This window comes from Bombus vosnesenskii, unplaced genomic scaffold, assembly GCF_011952255.1.
Source record: "Bombus vosnesenskii isolate JDL3184/JDL3185 unplaced genomic scaffold, Bvos_JDL3184-5_v1.1 scf7180000013265, whole genome shotgun sequence".
In the NCBI taxonomy this organism is placed as follows: domain Eukaryota; kingdom Metazoa; phylum Arthropoda; class Insecta; order Hymenoptera; family Apidae; genus Bombus; species Bombus vosnesenskii.
Window position 1 is genome coordinate 1191423 of NW_022882925.1, and position 24732 is coordinate 1216154.

Consider the following 24732-nt stretch of genomic DNA (forward strand, 5'->3'; position numbering starts at 1 on the left):
ATGCAAGTCGAACTCTAAATCACTGTTCTTAAATTTTTTTGAGAGGGAAATATTCGAATATTTGAAAATCACTATTTTTATTTGTTTAATTGTTGACAATATTGATGGAAATGATTTTACGCGAAGAATTAGCTTATTCAGAGCCGCAGAACGTAAACTACATAGTTTGCTTGAAATCAATGAGGAACGTTGAACATTTTAAACGGTGCAAACAACCCCTGGCAACCACCTAAGTGTTTTCTGTCGTCCACTTTAATTAAAGTCGTCGAATTAATCGCACGTTCCTCTCTGATTATTATTTCCCAGGTGTTCAGTGGGAAAAAGCGCACTCAAATTCGTAGAAAGGAACACAACGTGATTTGCCGATTGGTCTACGTGGTTAGGGGGTGAAGTGTACGTAGAAATGTTAGGGGTGAAAGAATATATGTTCACAGCCTATAAATGCCAACGAAATCCTTGGTACGATCTCAGTATCCTTGCAAAGTTGCTGGCAACCTGATGAAATTGAAGCACGATGAAAGAAAAGATCTTTGTACATTGAAAAAAGAAGAAGAATATTAAGAAGACAAAACAATGGACGAAACTATTATTGACTCGATCTTCGCGGGATCCTTGAAGTCCCTACCACCTGTTAGCTCTAAAATCGTCAGAATATTTACCAGTTCCACTTTCACCGGTACGTTGACATATTTTAATCATAAATCTTCTATTCTTTGTATTTTTTGTAAATTCCATTCAGATACGGCGATGGAGCGAAACACACTAATGGCGCAGTGTTATCCAAAGTTGAAGGATTATTGCAGGGAAAAGCATGGATTGGAGTTTCAGGTAAATATTAAACAATTAGAAGAGTTTACATAGCCTGGATCAAATACGATAATTTTCGAAGGTCGAAAGTATTCTCATTTTTATATAATATGCTTGAAAGATCCGTGTCTTGTGCATAGTCATAGATATAGCTAAAGGGTGTGAAAATCTGTGTTACATAAATGCAATTTGTCGACCTTGAAGAGGGAATTGATTTCTATCGTACCAGGCACGAATCCTGTCGCGCACAGCCAAAACTTTTCCACGGTCTGATAGCTTCTAAATTTAAATCCAGGAACCTGGTACAAGAGAAAGAAACGAGAATCGTTTAAATAATTCGATTGCAGGTGGTTGACATGAGATGGGGTGTAAGGGACGAAGCCACTGACGATCACATGACCACGGAACTCTGCATGAGGGAAATAGAAAATTGTCAGAGACTTTCAATGGGCCCAAACTTCGTGGTAGAATATAATTTACCAGTTTAAATCCTATAAATCGTAACTTTCGAACCATATTTTTCAAATTCTTCCAAGGTGTTCCTGGGACAGAAATATGGCTATCGTCCCATTCCAACGTATGTTCTCAGTTCGGAATTGGAGATGTTGAGGACAGAATTGGACGGTCAAGGGATGGACGTCAGTCTGTTGGATAAATGGTACAAAAAGGACAGTAATGCAGTTCCGCCTACGAGTATCTTGCAACCGATATCGTCTATCTTGAAAAATTTTAATAACAAAGTAATGGAATTTTCTCGTTACCTGGCGATCAACGTGGCGAAATGTTAGATCACGCGAATATTTGTATATTTCAGAGGATCCCAAAGCTGCAGCAAGAGGACCAGGCGATTTGGTGGGACACTATGGTAAAAATGCAAAAGCTATTCCGTAAAGGAGCACAGTCTTTGTACAATTCTGAGAAATTTGACAAAAATACCATGCACAATTATTTTATGTCAGGTAGGTGTAACATAAACATAGATTACGCTAACTTCTTAATGCTCGAATTCGTGCTAATTAATTCCACAAATAAAGATGCGTAGAAGAATAACAATTATAAACATTGTTTCTTTCCTCGTCTCACTTTCTCTCTTGTCTCGTTGTGTCTAAGGTATAGGTCTGTTAGGTGAGCTTTACTGAAGAGTCCATACTAGCAGATCTACGAAACTCACTTCTTTCCTCGTCCTTTTTAGATTTCCAATTATTTATCCTACCTTCGTAAATAAATTTATGAAAATAAAACTTCTCTTCGAGAAGTTGAACGTTAATAATTATGTAACTGGACACCGGGGGATCGATAGGTTTATCAAAAGTGGAATTATGCGAGATCAGTTTGGCCTGTGATGTTATCCCTCATAAATTAACAAAAGATCTAACCATTGAGTGGTTAAATAAATTGTTGAATTTGTATTTCGAAACAGTGACCGAAAGGGAAGTGATCAACGGTGTGTTGAACGTGAAAAATACTAAAAACCATTGCCTGGCATACATACGATACATCAACAACATCAACCTACAAAACTTAAGGAAAGCCAATTTGTTCTTGGACATCGCTAACAGAAGCTTAGATAACGAGGCTTCCAAGTTGCTGGCTAATTTGAGGGACGAAAGACTTCCGGACAAGATCGAAACTACAAACTTGCAAAGGTATTTATCTCGCAAGGAGGAACACAATTACGTCTTTGAATTCATTTTCCTCGTATTTTCTTTAAAGATACACGGTAGAATGGATTGGTCGAGAAGGTTTGGACCCAGAAACCCATAGCGAGTACCTTCAACACTTTATAACGCATTTCTATCGAAACATAGTGAAGCTTGTGGATCGTGCTATGAGAAAAGAAGACAGTTCAGCGCAGGGACAGATCATAACAGAAATTTTGCAACATTTGCACGCCTGTAATAACTCCGTGAAGGTAAATTTACTAAAAAAAATTGTCAAGGTCATAATATGATTTAAACAAAAAATTCTTCAGGTATTTTACGGCCGAGAAGATACCTTGGAGAGAATTAAAGAGTACATGTTAGGCGATAGTGACAAGCCTTTGGTATTGTACGGAGAAGGTGGGTGTGGGAAAACGTCTCTGTTAGCAAAGAGCGCAGGATTGACGAGCAGCGCGTGGCTCACTGGCAGAAAACCAATCAACATAATTCGATTCCTTGGAACTACACCAGACAGCAGTGCGCTGACGCCCACGCTGATTTCCATTTGTCAACAAGCAAGTAGCTGAATGATCGTACAGTAAAATTTCATTCATCTGAACCTGCCGAGGAACAAACTGGTTCTTTCTTGAATTCTTTTATCACCTATGTCTTCTTGTTGACATATCAAAACTTCACGTCTAGATAAGTGACTAAAATTTTGTCTTCTTGTCTAAAAACAACGATTAAAATATCGTTTATAAAAAGTTTCACAATGAGTGAAGTTTTATTGTAATACTTTATATACGATCAAGCGAAGAAATAATTGTAATGGCAATATTTCCTGGTAGATCTCCTACAACTTCATGTTACCCTTTGATGAAATTCCTGACGATTTGGTGCCACTAACTGCTTACTTTAAGTATCTACTAACTTTAGCTACAACCGAACAGCCGATTTTACTGTTCCTGGACAGCGTGGATCAATTAACCGGAGTACAAGGAAATAAGCTATCTTGGTTGCCTACCAGACTACCATTGAATTGCAAGGTACCATACTGACTACGTTTATTCATTCGTGTGAAATTAAAAAATATAAAACTGCATAGGATGCAAACGATGGATAAAGATATATAAAAGTACACGCTATGATATTTCGGCGGGTGGAGAGAACTTAAGTAGCTTCCATTTTTTTATTGCGCCAATAAAAATATGAATTTGCATAAATACCCGTAGCCCACTGATCACAGATCAATTGGTATTCGACTAACATTATCGAGGACTTTTTAGATGATTCTATCTTGCGCGGCTGAAGAATCAAACCCGGTGATCTCTCGAGATTATCAATTACTACGAAGGATGATAGACACCGAGGAGAACTTCGTCGAAGTCGTCGCTCTTGGCGAGGATCTCGCTATGGAAGTGATAAGGTAGCGACAGAAATGTTGAAAATGTAATATCTCAGCGATATTTCGAATACATCCTAATTTTCACAGGATGTGGATGAAAACAGCTCACAGAGACTTGAACAACTATCAATGGCGTCTCGTGGCGAACGCTATATCCAAGTGCTCCTTACCAATCTTCGTAAAGCTGGTCTTTGCAGAAATTTGCAGATGGAGAAGCTACACTAAACCAGCAGATACTCATTTAACGTGCACAGTGATGGACAGTATTATGATGCTTTTTGAAAGAATCGAGAAACAACATGGAAAAATTCTAGTATTCCATGCGCTAGCTTACATCACTGCTGCAAAGTCAGGTTTATCAGAGTCTGAACTCGAAGATCTGATCTCCTTGGACGACAAGGTGTTAGATGACGTCTATCAGTATCATTTACCACCAGTCAGAAGAATTCCACCTTTGCTCTGGACCAGGATACGAAACGATTTGCCTAATTATTTGAGCGAAAGAGAAGCTGATGGTGTCAGTGTGCTTAATTGGTACCACAGACAATTTAGAGACACCGCCAAGGAAAGATACTTCAAAAATATGAACATGGCCATGTATTTTCATTCCATGATCGCTGATTATTATCTTGGCATTTGGGGTGGTGGACGACCCAAACCGTTTAAATACACTGAAATTCAGAGACACAGGTAGATTTATCTTCTTGAAGATATTCTTACAGATATTCTTATCTGGCAAACGCTTTGTAAAATATTTCTCTGCGCTTTAACGTAATTAAGGTGAACTTATAGGTTTAATTTGGCGGACAAAGAAGGAGTGGCGGATAGAAAAGTACCGGAACAACCTCTGGCATTTTACTCGAAAGATGGGACAATCACTAGATACAACCTAAGAAAGGTATAACGTTGATGTCTCCAATCGCTTTCTACGAAAGGTAATATATTTCCAATTTTAGTTCGGTGAACTACCTTTCCATTTGGTCAGATCACGACGTTTCAACGATCTGTTCGAGAACGTTTTATTCAACTACCAGTGGTTGCATGCCAAACTGAGCTCCTGCCCGCTGCAAGCAGTGCTTTCGGATTTCGAAGATGCCTGTAATTTCATCGACGATCAAAATATCGTCAGGTGAATCGAAAAATCGAAGCGAAATAATTGGATTTTCAGCGATTTTCAATCAAAAGCGTCAATTTCTGTTCCAGGGAACTTATGCTGGTTGCAGATGCGCTCAGATTAGGAGGTGCAATTTTGGGATCCCATCCAGATATGCTCGCACCTCAACTAATAGGTCGATTATTGCCAGAAATTGGTGGGAACGTGAATGTGAAGATGTTGCTTCGAGCGTGTGATAACGACGGCGCCAAGGATTGCGCCCTGCTTCCGGTTTATCATTGTCTACATACTCCTGGAGGACCGTTGAAAGTACATGAACGAACTCGCCCGATTAAACGAAAACGTTCTCCTGATCTCGTAAACCTTTCAGTATTCGCTGGAGGGCCATCAATTCGCCGTGTTTGACTTTTGCCTAACGTCGGATTACCGGTACGTCGTCTCGATATCCAATCGATTCATCACCTGGGATCTGAGCACCAGCGACATGGCAAGGGATGTAAATCCTGGTGTTGAGGGAATTATGCAACACCTAGTTCTCAGTCCTGATAATAGATACGCAGCTGCGTTTACCACTAATAATCAGGTATCCATTTGCCCTTCCTGAAACGAAGTGAAAAAAAAAAGTTGAGAATTAATAACTGGGAATATAATTGTGCAATTCTTCATTGTCAAAATTTCTTGTATTTCTAGTCCTAGGGCGCATTCTATTCTTAATACAGACTCGATGTTTCATATAAATGTAAATCATGGACTTTTGAAAGGGGATGTACTTTAATCTTTTTAATAGCGACTTATTAATAATAATTTTGTCGGGTACGACAGTATTTAAAACTTGCAATGTATAGCACTATACTTAATTCTCTCGTGAAAGGGCTGTTAGTTGTAAGGAAATCGATTATTTGGTATTTTATTTCTTTCTTGACACGAAATATCGATGGTACAATAGCGCACGGTTACTTTGTCACAAAATACAAAAGAATTTCAAGTGCTTCTCTTTAACAGAGCGTCGTGTTAAATACCCTGACCAGCGAGTTCGTTATTATCGATAATCCGCTTCCAAATGAGGAACCAGTGTGCGGAGTACATCTGATGAATCAGTTCTTCTTCGTCTATGGTAAACTAGGTTGGTGTAGATTCGACTTACGAGGAAATCTACTAGATACTCACACGAATCCGGAGGATTCTAACAAATGGCCAATTTTATGTGAGTGCAATGATAACGTGCCATCTATGAAATAACGGAAACGCCTGAAATAATGCATGCTTCTCTAAATAGGCGTCGAACACACGAATCTGGATGATTATAGAATAGTATTCTGGTCTGGAAACATGGAAGACACCAGTATGCTTTTGCATACCTACAGAAAAAAGATATCACTGGAACCCTTAAATTTCCACAGGTGAACCATCGATTAAATCATTTTTAATTCTCTTCCAATCAACCTTAATAATCTTCTTTAACGTCTATCCTTCAGCGTTATGGTAATGACCAATAACAAACAAGTTTTATACGCTTGTACAACTAAAGGAGATTATCGAGTCACGAAATACACCAGCGATGAAACGTCCTCTCAATGGGAGAGAGTTTTCGACATGCCCAGAGCTTTCAACGACGATGTGGAATACTTGTTGCAATTGAAGTTGGACAGGGAAGAGGAGATGCTCCTAGCCACAAGTGCCAATGGTTTCATCGTGTGGTTCTTAGAAAGTAAAAGCGACGCGTACGTGCTGATATTGCCCAACGGAGTTCGAAACATCAGCACGAAGATGATGTGCTCGAATTCGATCATGGTCAGTGGCAACAAGAATTACGCCGTTGCCGGTGTAAGGTGTGTTTTATTATGAATTAAACGACAGTATTAATAGAAAAGAAAAAAAAAAGAAACTGTAACAAAAGCTATGATTTTCGTAGAAAAAATTTATACGTGTGGAATCTTGAAACAGCTGAATTGGTGAAGATCCTGGATGCTCATTTCGCGAGGATTATTCGACTGGAAGCGCTGACTATTGGAAATTGGAACAGCGTCGTAACATCGAGCATCGACAGAAGCGTGAAAGTATGGAACATAAATAATATCTTCGAGCAGGTTCATGTAATAGACAGACACGAGTTGCAGATTGATATGATAAGGTATTAAGCGTTTTATCGCGATCCCAAAATGGATCGATTTCCTTTTTACTTATAATATTTTCAATTACGTTGAAAGCTTGGCAGAAGAATGTAACTTAGCAGTAACGGTGACAAGAGACTGTGTAGGAATTTGGGATTTGCAAACAGGAAGATTGATCTCGAAATTGGCGGACAGTCCTTTGGGAGCAATTGTCACTCACGCTTGCATAACTCACGATGGAAAGTTGGTATAACTATCAATATTACTTGTTCAGAAATTTCGTGGTGTTTCTGGCAAGGATTTAATTTGTTCGATACTGCATGCATTTTATGAGATTGGAAAAGGTCGTTCGTAATAAATCTCTGTTAAACGGCAAGACATTTAATTCAGATAAATGCTGCTTTCACGTGGACTGATTAAATGCAATAATCATAGAGGAATGTCTGGAATTCGTTAATAACAAAGACCTCGTTTCTCGATAAGGAAATATTTTTCGATAAGACGATATCACGTGTCTCGAAGAAGACAATTCGCCTCGACAACAATTGTCGATCTCTGACTGATATCTTATTCTACAGCTTTATTAATTACATATACATAGTTCAACTATCTTCGTATGTTTTCTAGTTCTTAAACTAAACATTTTCTAATGGTTAACATTTGTTTAAAATGTTTTATAGTCAGAAATGATGGAAAACTGATTCGACGCAAACAGTGCATAGATTACTTAATAAAATAATTCGCATATAGAGTACAGACTTTTCTATAGTTTGTATTATTTTAATAGGATATTTCAAATTTCGCTACGAATTTTCTGAGCAAATCAATGATACTATATGACTAATCCATCAAACCTGACATGCTTCTCTATTTCAGATATATTGTATCGACAGAATCAGGTAATATACTAATATGGAACAGAATTACAGAACAGGTGTTGTTCAAAGAGGAACAGCAGCACGTGAGGCAGCTGACATTGGTCGAAAATTCGTCTAAATTTATAGCCGTTTCGAGGCCGAAAAATCCTGCAGGAGTGGAAAGCATGAAAATCACTGCTACTCTTTTTATGAGAACTATTCCCGGTATAGTGATAATTGATAGAATATTTAGGGATCCTTAAAGGTGTTATTAATTGATCGTAATTAATAGATGGAAAGACTACGTTTACATTGGAATATTTAGTCAGAAGTCACACAGGTACACCATTTCGAAATGTTGTGATGACTTCTGACAATGCTTTTCTGATTGCTCCAGCAGCTGATAAAGGCAACAGGGATTGTGTTATCATTTACAATGCAAATACTGGAGCGCTAATAAGTAAAATTCCTATAAAATTACCAGGGTTCAAAGTAAGAATATTATGTAAAAAAAAAAAAGAAAAAGAAAATAGTGTTTCATTTTTGTTATACATAGAATAAGTAATTCCGTATAATTTATAATTTTTTAATAGGATATTTCATGTATCACTCCAATGCCAAATAAACCACACTGGATAGGAATCATTGGATCTGACAAAGGTACCATTTTGGACATAAATAAAAAGAAAATTATCCGTACGATTCCCAAATGGAGTGGAAATATCAGCAGAGATGGGAAATATACCTTATACGCACCCAGCAGGTAATTCTCATTTAAAGCAATTTCAAAAAGAAGTTTTAATGATTTTGATATTTTAGAGGTGGTTTAGAGCTCCTAGAATTGAAAAAAGGAACTACTGTAAAAACATATATTCCAAAAGTTGCAGAGGGTGTTTTCACTGTAATATCCATGTTCAACCGCACTGATGAATATGTTCTTTATTACCATAGTGGAAGAAAAACTATACGTGTATTTAGGTAAATAGATAAAGATTAAATTAAGAAGAAAATATGCAAACCTCTGTCACGTATTTCATTCATAGATCATCAGACTGTGAAATTATAGCAAACTACAGAGTTCAAGCAGAACTGAGTGCTATCGATAGCACTTATGATGGTAAGAGTATAGTCTTAGGAACAGTAGATGGTTGTGTATCTGTTTTAGCTATAGCAGATCCTAAAAAGGAAGAAATAAAGGAGTACATTGCAAACTTACCATCTCGCGATGAAAACGTAAGTAAACAACTGCACACACGAATATTATCACACTAGTAAACAAACGAAACGTGTTTTCAAAGAGATTGTAGAAACTGCACATATGGAAGAATGATTTGTGTTCCCCATTGATTTGATCTTGTACCCTTTTATTGTTAATCTTTTTTTAAATATTAAGATCGAGAATGTTCGATAGAGAATTTATTCCAGTCACTGGTTTGTCAACTTTGGAAATAGGTTAGGATAAACACTTGCCGCATCGAACACTAAAATTATTTAAATATTATTATCGGCCTTTATAAATCCGTAGTGTTGAATAAATAACTCTGATAGTACTTAAAACACTTTGCTATGCTTATTTACAGTTGATTTTATCAAAATTTCGCTTGTTACAATGTCCCGCTCAAAAGCGAAATTAGTCGTAATTTCTGTGTATAGGCCTGAGTATTGTTTTATGAAATTCAAATTTCGATCAATTCCTAATAAAATCGATTAAAATTACCTTATTTCACTTGGTTAGGAAAAATATAAAATTACACACGGAACACGCGTATAGTGCAATAAACTTAAAACGTTCACTCAAAACACTCAACCACGATGTTCTCCCTTTCTCTTTCTCGCTTCAAGGAAGATGGCGCATCAAATCTAGTTACTTTTCAATTCCACATACATTTCCAAAAGTATTATTGTGAATTTTTTATTTGATTAGCAACAGATTTATTTAATCAAAATTATTAGATAAATATGTTGTCTTTTTTAAATTTATTGATATGGTTTTAATATTGAATACAAAAAACATATGAAAATGATATTAATTCCCTATATATTTAATTTTAACAGTTGGTATTATGACAGGTATACAAATCTTTTCGAATTATTAAATTGTATCCTGCAGTTTCTACATCTTTTCAAACAATGAAGAACTTTATTATTTATATCTTACTTTGGTGATGAAAAAAGGCATCTTTTGCTTCTTTAATAAAATACTAATACATAATTTAACGCCATTTCAGTGGAAAAAGAAAACTGAGAAGCAACGAGTAGCTATTAAATTTAAAGCCGCTGCTCGTATTGCTCGTGTAACACACGACTTGAGTGCTATTATACGAAATGCAAACATTGCGGAAACGATTCAGGAATTAGACGAAAATGTAGAATAAAGAATATAGAATAGATTATTTTTATAGAAAACTTGTTTAGTACAGATAACATAGCGTAATATAGTACGGTAGTATGTCTCTTTGGTAGAAATTTCCGATCAAGGAATAATAAATGTAAAACGTTAATAATAGAATTTATATTACATTTATTTGTGTCTTTTTATGTAATTAATTTTTATCATCTTCCTTTCTTTTCTTCTGTCTTTCCGCGTTCAAAAGGTAAAGGGCACGAGACGAGTTCTATATTTTATCATTGTAAATGAAATTACCTGTAAATATATCGTTACAGGTATAGGTTGCCCTTGCACAAACCAAGCTTGATGTCTTCATTTAAATAACAATTTTATGGCTTGCTTTATGCAAGGGGATATCCATTTTCAGCTTACAATGTCACGTCGCGATCGAATACGTCTCGTGCCGACGCAGGCGCGATGAATTGCAACGAATTGCGACGATCATGTTTTTTTTTCTCTTCGTTTGTTTGTTTACAAATTCCAAGAGATCGACAGTACTATAATGAGCGATTAAAAAGAAATGATATTACAATCAGCGAGTGAACGTAAAATTTGAATCAGTATTGAAGTCGGATGTTTCGCGTATGAAAATTTTCGTTGATCGTTTGTTACTTTTCCACTTGCGATGTAGTAGTTAAAAATATATTGAACCGTTTCATACGGACTTAAATTATACCACGTCGATCGATTTGTATTTTTAAAAAAGTTGATATTCACATGGCAACCGAATTATGCTACCATCATGTACATCAATAATCTGTAAACAACTATTAAACGTATTTTATAACAATGTTAAACTAAACTAAAACACACCTGCATCAGAGCACATGTAATTCCAGCAGAACCTAAAGTTGTATGGCAGCTTGTTAGATACAATAAACAGCATTCTTCGTCAAAGATCATGCTCTTTACTAAAAAGTTTAGTATGGTGTGTTTTATTGATTTTGAAAATGCTGCTCATACGATATTATCAAAACATTTGATACTCATTTAAAATTTCGATAATCAATTCACATTTGATTCCTGTGAAGTGTGTTTTCATTCAAATAAATTTGAACTTAATCTGTGATGCTGGTTCTCTTGATAGGCTTATGTAGTAGTTTTGCAGTGACTTTTTTTCATAATTTCTTAGTATCTTGTTATCGTCATTTCCTACTTTTCCTCAAAGACTGGAACTTCTGTGAAAGCATGGTAGCTTTATTTCTGATATAGGGCCTTTTTGAAATTTTATTGCATCGCACCTCCTTTTTGCTTCTGTTGCTGTTGTTGTTGTTCCCGCTGTTGTGCCTGTTGCGACGCTTCCGTATCTTTAATGTGTTTTTCAACCTGTAGGATTGAAAACCATGCAGGTTATAGCAAATTGTCATATTCTACTTTTTTAAATCACTTACCACTTTCTTTACATGTTTATATGCTCCAGATTCTATGTTTCCATGAACGTTGTCAACTTTATATGGTGGTCTGATTGTGACATTGTCAAATACAACAATATTTACTCCATTCCACGTAATTTCTGGGATAGTTTTTGATATAGTACTGAAGAGTCTTTGTCCCTCTGGAGATACTCCGGCCTGCAGAGCCATTACCAGTTTTTTCTTCTCTTCAATTTGATTACGTACTCTTCTGTTCAGCTTTTGTAAATTAAGGCTTTGTGGTGGCTCGCTAGTGGTAGGGCTAACTTCCCGCTTTACTTGGACCTCTGATACCAAGGATAAATTTACTATGTGTACATCGTTTAACGTTGTTGATCCGCTGGATGACGGACATTCTGGTAGGCATCAGTTAAGGAATTATTGTTACCACAAAATGTGAAAATCAAACATAGTATTAATATATTCCAATCATAGGATCACCTGGCTATAAAATAAATTCTCAGGTTATAAGCATGGTTTTCTAACATTTCCCATAATACTAAAAATATTTTTATTCCTAAATCATGAAGAGAAATGAAAGTGAAAGTTTGCGTGTGAAACGTGAAAATACGTTAAAGAACATATAAGCAGAGCAATAAAAAGCAACGGAAAATCCAGCATGGTTGATTGAATGACGAAACTAACCTGACTTCGTGTAGTTGGTTAGATGATGATCAAATAATTGACAAGCGGTATTGCACGTTTCCCGTGTGAAAACACGAAACGTATCTCAGTGGTCGTTCGTTAAAATTCACAAAACCTATCATAGATAGCTCGAAAGTTATTTACACTGCGGCAATGTTAAACGAGCGACGGATGAGCGCTGCATACATGTAGTTTACGGGAAGAATGTTACTTTAAGCGAATTTATGAGAAAAGGATACTTAGGATTAGCATTTTAGTTTGTGGATCGAATGCTAACACCTCGCCTTCGATCTCCTCCTTGTAACAGGTTTTACAGGCCACCGTACTCCCGATGCTGAAACAATCGTTGGCGCCGGCCATTTTTCACTACGAACTTAGAACCGCGGACTCCCTATCGCCATCTGTTCTGATTTCAAATGTCCCTCGAAATTTGTATCACTTATACCATTTCCACTCTGGCCACCGATCTGAATCCTTTCAAGGAGAAAATATTATTATTTCAAAACAAAAGAGACGTGTTGTTAATTTATTGTCAAATAAAAGTTTAGCGCAGTGATAAGAAATGAGGTGAGAAGTTTTACAACAGTAGTTTGCTTTTTTAAGAACGCATGATTAAGATTAGAGTCCCGCTATTGTATTATAAACCCTTCTTATCAATGTTTTTTGACGAATTTTTCCTTTGAGGTGAATTTTGGGAAGGATATACTAGGGACGGAAGGTAAAAAATGAAGTGGGAGCGAGAGTATTTGTTTTTCGAAATTATATATTCCCAAAACCGTATCAAGTTCGGAGGTAGTTTGATAATATAATAGCATTGTAGGGTTATTTATATTCTTAGCTTAATAATGTTATATATGTCGGAGTGTCATTGGGTGTAAAGTTGTGGGCGGCCGAGATATCTTCTCGGGAATTAGCCATGGATGCGGTACGACACGATACGGGTGCGATTTATTACGATAAGGTGGTTGTTACAATCAGTGCGGTTACTTACGACGATTACGTACTCCCGAAGCAAATGACAATGGCTGCAGATTTGTTAACGAATCCACGGTACACGGGATGACAAGTAATCGGGTCGGGTAACTTCTCTATAACTCAGTTCACAACTCGTACGACTAACTAACAAAGCTCTCCCTCAGTCCCAATGAGACTGCCCTTATGTCCCCACTTCTCGGGTCAATCCTTGTTTTTAAGGAGAGTCATATAATCATTCCGTACCTCTGTCAGCTACGCATCCCTCCCGTGACCGTGACTATGTCCAGTGACTCGTCATGTCACCCTAAACCCGAATTAGTCATTAAACCGAGTTGGAACATTAAAAGTTATTTTCTTATTTTTATTGCTTAAACATAAAAATTTTGATTATGATATTGGGGGTTTTCCCATCTCCGACATATATAACACTATTAAAATTTTAAAATTATCGTTTCTTTAACTATTTATTTCATAAAATCTTATATCATGTAATAATCAGATACATTTAGTAAAACAGTTGATAATAAACGATTTCGAATTTTACCATTACAATAACAATTGGAATTTAGATGGTCGATCTCCCGATAATTTAAAGAATCATCGCAAAGACAATCGTTATTTTCGAATATTAATGTTCTTTATTTGTTCATTTCTCTTTTGTTAATTTCAGATCATACAAGGCTTGATTCGAGTGTTACGGAAAGCATCGGCTGTCTTCGTTCGGCGTTCGTAAGCTTTCGCTCTCGTTCGGGGTAAGTCGGGTTGGCGGGTAGTTTCGTGGTCGCACTCGCGTGGTTTCGTCCGGCTTTCAGTCTATAGACACCGCTCTGTGAAGGAGCATCGCGACGTGATTGTCATCGAATTTCGAACTTTCTTTCGTGATTATTGAACAGTCAGCGACAGGAATTTAATAAGTGATTTCAAGCCGTGGCAGCAGACAACGTTGTGCAGTATGTCAAAGCGTCGTTTAGTTATTTTCTTCGCCATTTTACCAAGGTACTGTCTAAAGTAAACGAATCATTTTTGATTATGTTAAATAATCGGATCATTTAATTTAAACATTAACTATTAAAGTTCATATCATAACTTGTTACTGATGATTAGATTGGGGTTAGGTTTTTTACGCATATGTAGGAAATATGAAGGTGTAGAATTGCATAGATTGTACATAGAAAATATTCAACGTATAGTGCATTCTATAATACTTGATAAGTAAACAAATTTTCTAACAAGAATCTACTTCCTTTAATTATATCCTCAAAAATACGAATTGACAGAAAAACGTGTTTATTGATAATTTATTGGTAACCATTATTGGCTGTTTACCATGTAGTCTATATAATTTCGCAGTTTTTCAGCTTGAAAGATTTTTACATAGTATGATATCTGTTGATTGACTTTTATGGCGTGAAAGCTTTTCTCGACCAGTTTAACGTCAAGATGTCAAGATAAAGCTTTTAATAGCTGTAGGGGATGTTAACACGTGAAATTTGATATACGCTGTTACTTTCGATTTCTGAAAATTTTCGCCATATAACCGTCAAACCGATTATTTCGCGACTACGTGTTATTAGTATCAAGCTAGAAATTTGCTGCTTTAATTAATTAGTAGCTCGTACAATATTGGTAGCCCGAGACACTTTAAAAGTAATTTATAAAGTAAGTATATAATAATTATCTTCAGGATCATTAGATTTCTATCGAATTATCCCCAATTAGAAGTCGCGTGTGTTAAATTTAATTAATGAAATACCCTGAGTTTTTAACGTCAAACGTATGTTGTATTCTCTTTTTCGAAGATTTCGTTTTATTTTCACACCACTAAACGAGAGAAATTTCATGAAACCGCGTTAGCCATCTGGCGTTCTCAGAAGCTCGAGGTCGACGAGAAAAGATTTTTTTTTTCAAGGGTGTAATAATGCTCCAGGCACGGTTCGCGAATAAGAACTTTAGAAAAACAGGGCGGGTTTTGTGCGTATTTGACATTGGAGTTACGCTTGATGGATACACGCTTGTGTATATTATTGTACGAATGTAAATAAAATAGCGTGATAGAGTGGAGTCGAGTAAGTTGCAGATTAAGATGGAAAGAAATAAAAACACAAAAACATTGAAACTCTGTACACTTGAGCGATCACCACAGTATAAATTATTATTACATTTCCTTTTCACTTTAAGATAATATCAAAAAGGGAGAGAAAATATGATACATATATTATTTTACTACTACTATATCATATTTCCTTTATGTTTTCTTGAAGTATTATTACTACAGTTTTATTTACTTCATAATCTTTGCGTCAGGATGACCCAGTTTTATAGCATAAAGCTATAATATATCTTAATCGCTTGTTATATGTCATATTGCATCATGTTCTATATTCATCTACTTACAGTTACAAAAGGATCTTCATACACCTTACAAAAATGTTATTTTTGTTTAAATAAAGCATATACTATCATGTATAATAACACATTTACTCCTTAACACGTAAAATAATAATAGAAGAGGTTTTAGTCTTCTTGCAGTGAAATTTAGTACAGTTTTATTCTAATAAAAATTGTATAGAATGTACGAAGATTCGTGTGACTGACTGTAATACGATTTCTATCCTATCATCGTCCAATTAATGCTATTTTGTATGTCGTAGATATCGATCTTTGAATAATTTGTCGTATCTTGTTATTTTAGTATTCTCCTCTTTTTTTTTTTATCTATAAATGCTTGTTTTCTATACCTGGTATGAATATTTCCTTTGTTTACGACAATTCAGAGCTTAATTCTGCATAAACTATGTTTTTCGTTATCTCTTATCAGTCGTACGAGACATTAGAAAATTATAGCTGTCTGCAAGTTTGTGGGATATCGAAATTAATTCGTCAAATACTAAGAACTCGGTGCACGCTAGATTTGCATTCTGATTATATTTACAAATTGTTGTTTCTCTTTGGGAAACTCACGATTGTTGTTGGCTTCGGATGAAGCGTGATTGAAATTGTTTCGGAGTTTTGTTTTCTGTACGAACTTCGTAGCTTTGTTGTCTTTGCCAGCTAATCACGTGGAATACCGTAACCACAATGAGAGATTACCAGACGAACCAGATTCATTCGATAAAGTTCCATTGATCGTACTTTCCCAATATTCATCGTGAGAACTGTCCCAATTCCAATCGAGTTTTAAAACTTATTCAATATCGATTAAAATTTTGATCACATTTATTAAATTGCTATTTTATCAAACCACTTTATATTCTATTTATATTAAATCGTGGAAATTTCGTTTCATTCTAATTATATTTGGAAATTATACCAGATTAATTAAATTAGCTGATGCATGGAAAAGAACGTCTGCGAAAGCTTTCATTTCCATGCTAAATTTTTCTATTCTATTGCTTAATCTTCGTGCTTAATCCTCTCAACAATAAAATATTTTTACTTTTAAACTTTCCGCTTCGCCTAATTAACTTTAAAGTTGCTCGAATGATCCGAGTCTCCGATACGTTGTACACAGGCGATGAGACATTTATTACACTAATTGACGGAAAAATTCTTCGCTACCTAGAATTCCAAGCAAGATAATAATGCTTGAGAAGTTGGTAATTTCTTGGTGATTCTTCAGATTTGTTTCACTTCAGTTAATTCCGACGGCGAAGGCACGATGATCTTTGACTCGTGCGTATTTATTTTACGTTTATTATTTTCCCAATATCTAACAACTATCCGTCTTCACATAATATTCGTTGAAATATAAAATTCATGTCAACTTGTACAGACCCCAAAAAGATTAGCAAGAGAGAAAGAAGCAAGTTAAAAGATAAAAAATCCTTATCATAATCGTTTCTTAGCTTTATTGGCATAGAACGAAGTAAAATAGGGTGTGTATTTGATGCTCGTCGCCAATTATCCAACCTCCACTGGGCAATGGTTAACGCGGAAAGTAGATTAAGTTACTCGTAACGTAACAAATCAAGGACACACGACACAATCGTATAATTAATTCCCTGGTGGTCGTCGATGTGCATATCTCGATGGACATTCGATCTACGCGTTTTCGATAATACGCGCGTATCTCATCCCCTCCGAACCTTCCTCGTTCGATTGGGTCTTCCGCAGTACTGAGAATTCGTTTGTGTCTCCCCTCTACGGAAACGTAAACGCGGACAGTACAGAGAATATTGGGAAACGGCCGTGGTTACGTGGAATATGTGATAAATGGGAAAATAATGCATATCGCGAGCTAGGCGTAGCTTCTCTGCAGAGACGTAAATTATTCGCTAGCGTTTTACTCGTAGGACGGCAAATAAATTTCCACGCTTTACCACTCTCGTTTTTCATAAATCTCCGACGTGACTTTGAAATCGGTCTGCTTTATTGCGTGTGCACGGTGTTGATGATGCGCTGGCCGATAGGAATCACGTTATTCGGTAATCGATGCAAATATATCGCTCGAGAGCATCGCTTTATCGTCTGTAGCGTACGACGCTTCCCGTGACGAGTCAAGAGCAATTCCCTCGTCAATCGAGACATGGAAACGAGCTTTTATTTAACGAGTTGCGCGATTCTACTTGAAACTATTCGAAACAGTTAGACGATTGCGTTCGGGTAACAAAGTACTAGGCTTCTCTGAATGTTCTGTTTCATACCTGATTGAAGTGCACGAGAATCATTTATTGCGAAATATCTGCGAAATAACGGAACGCAATATTCCTACGAATATTATTTCTAGTTGGCCATTAAACGTGGTAATGGAAGAGAAATATCCAGATAAAATTGTCAATTAAAAAGTGTCGTTTCTGTATAAAACGGTATACCAGACCAAAAAGCTGTAATTATGTAGTTGGATCGTTCTATTTCTTCGTTTCATTTTCGTGTTCATAAAACGTTTTTCAATACGCAGAGCATTTATACGCGCGATCAACGAGATAAGTAATTTATTGTACTTCTGCAACAAACAATTTGCGGTTATCGAAGGAATATCGAACGATGAGATGGATTATGAAAATGATTTTATAGCACGCCAATTGGAAATTTCGAAATTTTTCATTAAATTAGGAAAGATCATGCGTGTGTGAGTTAACGGAGAAAGGATGAATAAATCATCGTATTGAAACTTTGACCTCGATCAACAATACAAAAAGAAGTCGACAACAGAAAAACTGGAAATGTCATTAATTGTTGCTAAAGGTGTGGAATCGGTCTCATGAAAGATGCAGGAAACTTTTTGTAGATCGTTGAATCTCTCGAATACGTTTTTACCGCGATTACTATTGGCAAACTCGATAGGTATAAAGGTAGATCGCACGTGTCAGAGGCTCGTAAATAGAATCTCGCGTAAGTGTAGGTTGAACACGTGTGGTACCTGGTCCGGCAATCATAAATCAGAACACGTATTTTCCACCATTGTGCGATCGTCTTTTAGCTAAATATCAGAAGCAGGCCGAACTGGGAACTTTTTCCTGACTTTTACAATCCGGTAACCGAAATTCTCCGAGGGAACATTTTTCTTGATGAAGTATTTTCGAATTTCCGAATATCTCGTGTCCTCGACGATATTGTCAAACTTCAAAGATTTATATCGAAATAAATATCTCTTTCTTTGTAATTTATTTCTTCCACGTCGTTTCTCTAATTTATTCCGCGTTTTAGTTCGTCATTTATTTTCGGTTTGGAGATCCAGCGTTTCATTTGCAATTTATAGTAAGCAAATAATAGCATTTCGAGCAAATTATATATGTCGGAGATGAAAGGACACCGGAGCCTTCCCTCTGGAACTTCGGGAAAATCCGTAATTGTAATCAAAGCTTACAGTTCTAATTAAACAATTTGCCGTCATTCTGCCCAATTGTACTTGTTCGCGATTTGTGACAATAAACTTGGGTTCAAGGCGACCATCAGCCGCCGAACGTAGCCGCGGTCAACGGGACTGGCGCTTCATCTAACAAAGGTATGGAGCGATAGTATGACTCTCGTTAAAAGAAATACCCATAGAGGTACCTGACAGTAAAACATTCCAACGGTTCCTTCGGACAGAGGCACCTACACGGCACAGGTGCAGTTAGCCTGAGGACCTGCTATAAAACTTGGGGTTTTTGATAATTAACATTGTTCAAACGGACAGGCAGCCTTTGTCCCAAATTGACCAATTGACAGCAACGTCAATTTTCCTTACTTTCGGAACGAGGGCTATACTCGACGAATCCGATGATTTCGTGTCCTTAGACACGGCTCATCATAGTTTTCCTCGGTGGCATCATCGGGACGAAAATCCATTCTTTCTTGCGATCTCATCGACGAAGAGAGTAGCGCCTCACGATCTGTGAGTATTGTGTCAGCAAGTATATCTATCCTCCCGTTGACCGTGGATTCGTTATCGAACCTAAGACCAACGTCACTAGTATCGCGAGTGCCGAACTACCGCGGTTGATCGTCGAATCGGTAGTATCCATACTCGTATTACCAGGCCGTACCTTCGTTATAACCCAGCGATGGCCCATTCCAATGAAGATCTAGCAAACGCCCACAACTCTATTCCTGACGCTTCTCCGACATATATGAATACTACAGATGAAGAATACGAAGAAGAAGCACCGTAAAATTCCGACAATAGACAAAAATGGATTTTGACAGATTTTCAACAAGATTTTCGAAATTCTCGTCATTTGTAAGTTTCTCATCTTGATGGAGCATGGAACGATCGCAAACTTTTGGCCTGTGCAATAGTTTCAATTCCAATAACGCTTTGATCTGTTTATACGAATCCAGTTCACCAAATACACTGTTCCTCTTGAACAAAACTGCTTCTGTAAACAAATTCTCTACTAATCGAGCAAACAGAAGCGAAGAAATCCTATACCATTGATGTATTGATATACCATTCGTACGATACTGCAATGAACATTGATTTGAAGAGGAACATTAAAAGAATATGCAGACGCAACGAGGGAGTTGAGAAGAACAACCTTCCAATTATTTCGAGCAGTGTATACGCTAGAGATTTTTTCTCTGAAGAATATTATGATTGACTTTATCACGGTTATTTCGCAAAGCACCGTTGCAAATTTACGTGCGTACGGTCTACGGCAAGACTTCGCCCTGCCATGTCCTATAAATACTGGTTTATTGCCAACACATGGCGTAAATGCATAAATTGTGCTTCGTTATGGAAGTTTCAGCCGATGTTGATCATGGAACGGTCAAACGGCCGGACAAATTAAGTTCATCTGAAAACTACTCTCGTACTTCGTTTCTCGAGCCGCCTTTGAAGTTGCGCTACACGCGTTAACTCTTGCTATTCCGTGCTGTTTAATTAACCCTTTTCCATTAACGTTGATCACCTCCGTTCGCAATCGAATATCGCGCTCTTTGTAAATCAATTCGCCTACAAATCCGCGTTTCGCTCTTTATAATTAGACCGTGGATTTTTAAGCGTTTATGGGACGTTTGAAGGTATCGAAATGCACAGAGCGCATATACAGGGTGGTTGGTAACTGGTGGTACAAGCGGAAAGGGGGTGATTCTACGCGAAAAAATAAGTCGAAAATATAGAATAAAAAATTTTTTTAATTTTTTTTTTTAATTTTTCCATCGAGACAACGATCTACAGTGAGATCCGTTATAACGAGACGCGATAAAGTGCACGCGTACCGAGCGAAAATTCAAAGTCGATTTTCTCGAAAACAAAGCCTCATACGAAAAATTTGTATTCCATATTTTCGACTTCTTTTTTCGCGTAGAATTACCCCGTTTCCGCTTGTACCACCAGTTACCAACCAGTCTGTATATCGTGCAAAATTATTTAAGACATTTAGAGTATATCGTTTATTACAATATTGAGTAAATGAGATAAATTTTTGTTTAGAATCTATATATTTAGCGACGCCTGTAAAACTATAAAATTACATAAACATCAGCATTCTACTAATATCATATAATACATCAATATGTCAATATAACATCAAGCGGATACATCATGCATTGAACGCGTTTCTAGTCTAGGAGACTGCTATTGATCCTTTAAGTATATTTTCATAAATCCCATAAATTCCTCGCAATCGTCCTGCTATTTACAATCGTAAAACATATTTCTGCCGAGGTCGCATTTCTTTATTTGTATTCATAAAAACACGGATTTGCATAAATATCTGCAGACTAGTTATAGTGTATCACGAGGCCTGCGAACGAAGGAAAGTTGGTAACGCGGTTTTAATATGGTGCGGATTGCGCAACGCGATTCTCTTATCGGCGACGTAAGCAAATGCTGTTTAGAAATTGTTATAATAATTACGCAACTATCGTCAGACAACGCTCGATAGAAAGTTCGTACGAATTGTTCCATCCGGCGGATCGAGCGTCATTAGCTTCTCTATATCTGTCGATCGATTCGTAATTTGTCACAGGCTGTCGGACACTGAGATCAAACCGATCGAAAAAGGCGTCATTACGCCAACAGGCTACTCTCGTCATCGAAAATTCGCTTCTAAGCCAAGAAATTCGCACTCGCTTGGCAAGAAGCCCGTCCACTATCGACACCGACGCGCATCTTCAGGACGAAGAAACCAGCCGTTTTCTCTTTTCATTTTGCATCTATCTTCTAGTGACAGACGGTGTCCGCTTGTGTGTAATATTAAGCGCATGTTCGCGTATTTTAGGTACTGGTGATCTGCTATGATTTGTAAGCAGTTTTTAGACAGTTTAATTTTTTTAGAATTGGGAAAATAAATGTTGGCAGTGGGCTGTACTTTTAGGAGCATTTCTGGAACATTTCATCGCCGGTCTAATTTAAGGTGTAATTGAAGTAAATATTAATAGTACGGGGTGTTAACATTTTTACTTTTAGTCAAATTTTAAGTAACTTAGTCTCGTAGAGAAAGAAAAAGAAGAGGCATCTGTGAGTGTAATTTACAGTATAATCTACTTGAAATTAGTAACACAAAATTTTTAATCTAGCGAAATTTTAATTGGCACACGCATGTAGAAAGTTGGAGAGTCTGATTTCACATTGATTTAGTAATGTTTTGATTAACGTAAATACGCAAAAGATGGAAAAGAGGCGAGATTGAATTAAAACGAACTGATTAACGAATCAATTTAACTTCTGTCAAAAGTAAACGCGTCGTCACGAGACGATTCCATCGTTAAAGTAGTCTCGCGACGTATTCTTAGCGTCTATCTCTGTTTCATTTACTACATCGAACTATTTATGCCATTCGCTATCTTAAATTCGAAACTCTGAATGAAACTGGCACGCGTTAAATGAAAGTCAATTAAGTTGAATTCGATTCGAAAATTGTTCGTTTTAGCGACGAGGAAGTTTCGGAGTTAAATCGAAATTCGTGTGAGTTTCACGTGGACCACGATGTGTCGATTAAGCGTTTAAGCGAGAAAATCGTGTAAAACTTCGCACCAACCGAATTGTTACAAAATTATCGCTAATGTCTTTTAAATGGCGTACCAATTTTCAATTAACGAGATCCACGCATATCGAACTACCACAATTATCCTTTCTATTTGATTTACTAATGTAAGACAATTGTTCATTGAAATTACAGTTTCTTTCGCATAATTACCCGTTATTTCCAGCTATATTCTTTGGTAGTAATTATTTTACGATGCGATCAATCATCCATCGATTTTTTTCCATTTATTTACCTCTTATTAACGCGTAAAATTTTTTTTACAGAAGTCTCGCGTATATAATTATTTGATAATTGCATGATCAAACTGATTGTTGTTTGATGTCTTGGAAAAATTGTAGAAATTTTTTTTCTTTTACCTTGAACGTAGATTAGTCGTTACACTCGATAGATGCTCGGCTGATGCTTCAAAAAATTCTCTGTTCGACGTGTCCCTCGCGTTTCTCAATTTTACTAAAATACCGAAACACGTTGAAAGCGAGGTAGTCCTAATTCGATGGCCAGAGTTTGTAGTTGCTATTATGCGAGCTGAATGCCTTTTCTTCACCAGGCTTTATCACCAGGCTAAAATTAGCGCGGTTAACGAGCTTCGTTTTTTGCAACCAGTTCATATAGAAAGGCTCGTCGAACGGAACGCCGGAAATTTGGCGCAAGCTCCGTCGCTCCGTCGCGTGTCATTTTCGTGATTGTTCGTGGCAGAGATTGAACCGTGTCTGACATAAGTCTACGTATATTTTCCCTCTGTTTTGCTCCAACTCGCTGTCACATCCTTCTCGTACAATTTATCGCTTCGAAGTTTCAGCTGTACGAGTTAGTACGCGAACCTAACTCGTGCAAAAGATGCCACATTCGTGGTAAATGGAAAGTGAGATGCGAGATGAATGCAGTTTGGTTAGTGCAGGAAATTATGGGCCATTAGTGAAACGACTTATACGAAAAAGGACAGACGGCTGCGATTGTTCTTGGAATCTATTGTTTCTTGAATTCGATTTTTCATTCAGATCTACATTCGGAGACGTTATTTTTAGGCGCCTTTTAGAATAAAAAATGATCGGATAATTATAGACTAAGGAATTCCGAATTTTATATGTCTGTTCATATTTCAAGAAAATGCAGCCTGACATTTATACAGTTGTCTTTATTATGTATTACTTAAACTGTTACATATTTCTCACAATATGCTATCCTGAACGCCTGCCACGAATTATGTTAGTCCATTTATCCGAAACAGGAAAATGAAAAATAATCTTGATCTTAATAATCTTAAAATAATAGCCAGAAGCAAAAATATCCATTTTTATCACAAATTTTATCGACTTCTTTGGATAATAAAAGAAAACTATTGCAGACGTCGAACATTGATATAATTTTAATACGGCTGATAAATAGATATCCAGTTTGATATATAAATACAATTTGGAAGAGTTGAGAAACCATGGCAGTCGGTCCTTGTAACTCTGCCACTTCACCGAATTCACATGTAGGTGTTTAGAAACAAGTGCACAATTTTTCAGGAGAATCCAATTGGTAAAAGATATTTATTAATAGTCAATTTATTGACTCCTCTAAGTAGAATACGACCTGTAGCTTTCAAACGTGTGCATTGTTAATTAAACTTTCTTTTGTCTGATGAAACCCTGAAATTCTACTGTATTCATTACATGTAAGTGCAGGTGCATTTCTCTGGGAATCAATGAAAGTTCAATTAGGAAGGTCGCCGTCCAACTCCATTATTCGAATCGAGACTAAAGAAAATCGCTTTCGTGTTCGATCGCAGCATGCACGCTATTTGATCGAATGCAATTACTATTCCTCAAGCACCATTTATTTTTCGGTTTCGGTTTCGTATAGCGAAACCGATGACGAATTTGATGAAATTCCGATACGATATAAAAATTCAGGATACGATATCATCTAATCACTTGCATATTCTAGTTCGCGTAATTTGTCGAATTTCGCCAGAG

The 24732-nt window shown here is 36.7% G+C and overlaps 3 protein-coding genes across 7 annotated transcripts in view; 2 read left to right on the plus strand and 1 right to left on the minus strand.

The window, feature by feature from the left end:
* Positions 1–573: 573 nt before the first annotated feature.
* LOC117243062 (NACHT and WD repeat domain-containing protein 2) lies at positions 574–10443 on the plus strand. The gene is made up of 26 exons (XM_033510227.1): positions 574–676; positions 740–828; positions 1155–1271; positions 1344–1547; positions 1622–1766; positions 2228–2453; positions 2521–2719; positions 2780–3022; positions 3296–3493; positions 3734–3873; positions 3940–4542; positions 4645–4750; positions 4809–4981; positions 5056–5275; positions 5337–5549; positions 5969–6170; positions 6243–6366; positions 6442–6795; positions 6879–7097; positions 7174–7320; positions 7954–8159; positions 8227–8426; positions 8528–8697; positions 8754–8912; positions 8978–9167; positions 10163–10443. The coding sequence occupies exons 1-26, from the start codon at positions 574–576 to the stop codon at positions 10307–10309; spliced, it is 5097 nt and encodes a 1698-aa protein (XP_033366118.1). The 3' UTR covers positions 10310–10443.
* LOC117243076 (protein LSM12 homolog) lies at positions 10439–12800 on the minus strand. Its single transcript, XM_033510259.1, has 4 exons — positions 12620–12800; positions 11715–12091; positions 11565–11649; positions 10439–11501 (listed from the first exon to the last, which is right to left on the minus strand). The coding sequence occupies exons 1-4, from the start codon at positions 12738–12740 to the stop codon at positions 11476–11478; spliced, it is 609 nt and encodes a 202-aa protein (XP_033366150.1). The 5' UTR covers positions 12741–12800; the 3' UTR covers positions 10439–11475.
* Positions 12801–14175: 1375 nt separating this feature from the next.
* LOC117242993 (QRFP-like peptide receptor) overlaps positions 14176–24732 on the plus strand; it is an 81445-nt gene continuing 70888 nt past the window's right edge. For all 5 annotated transcript variants that reach the window (XM_033510092.1, XM_033510097.1, XM_033510093.1 and 2 more), the window contains exon 1: positions 14176–14351. The gene's annotated coding sequence lies outside the window, so the exon portion shown is untranslated. The remainder of the gene's footprint in view (positions 14352–24732) is intronic.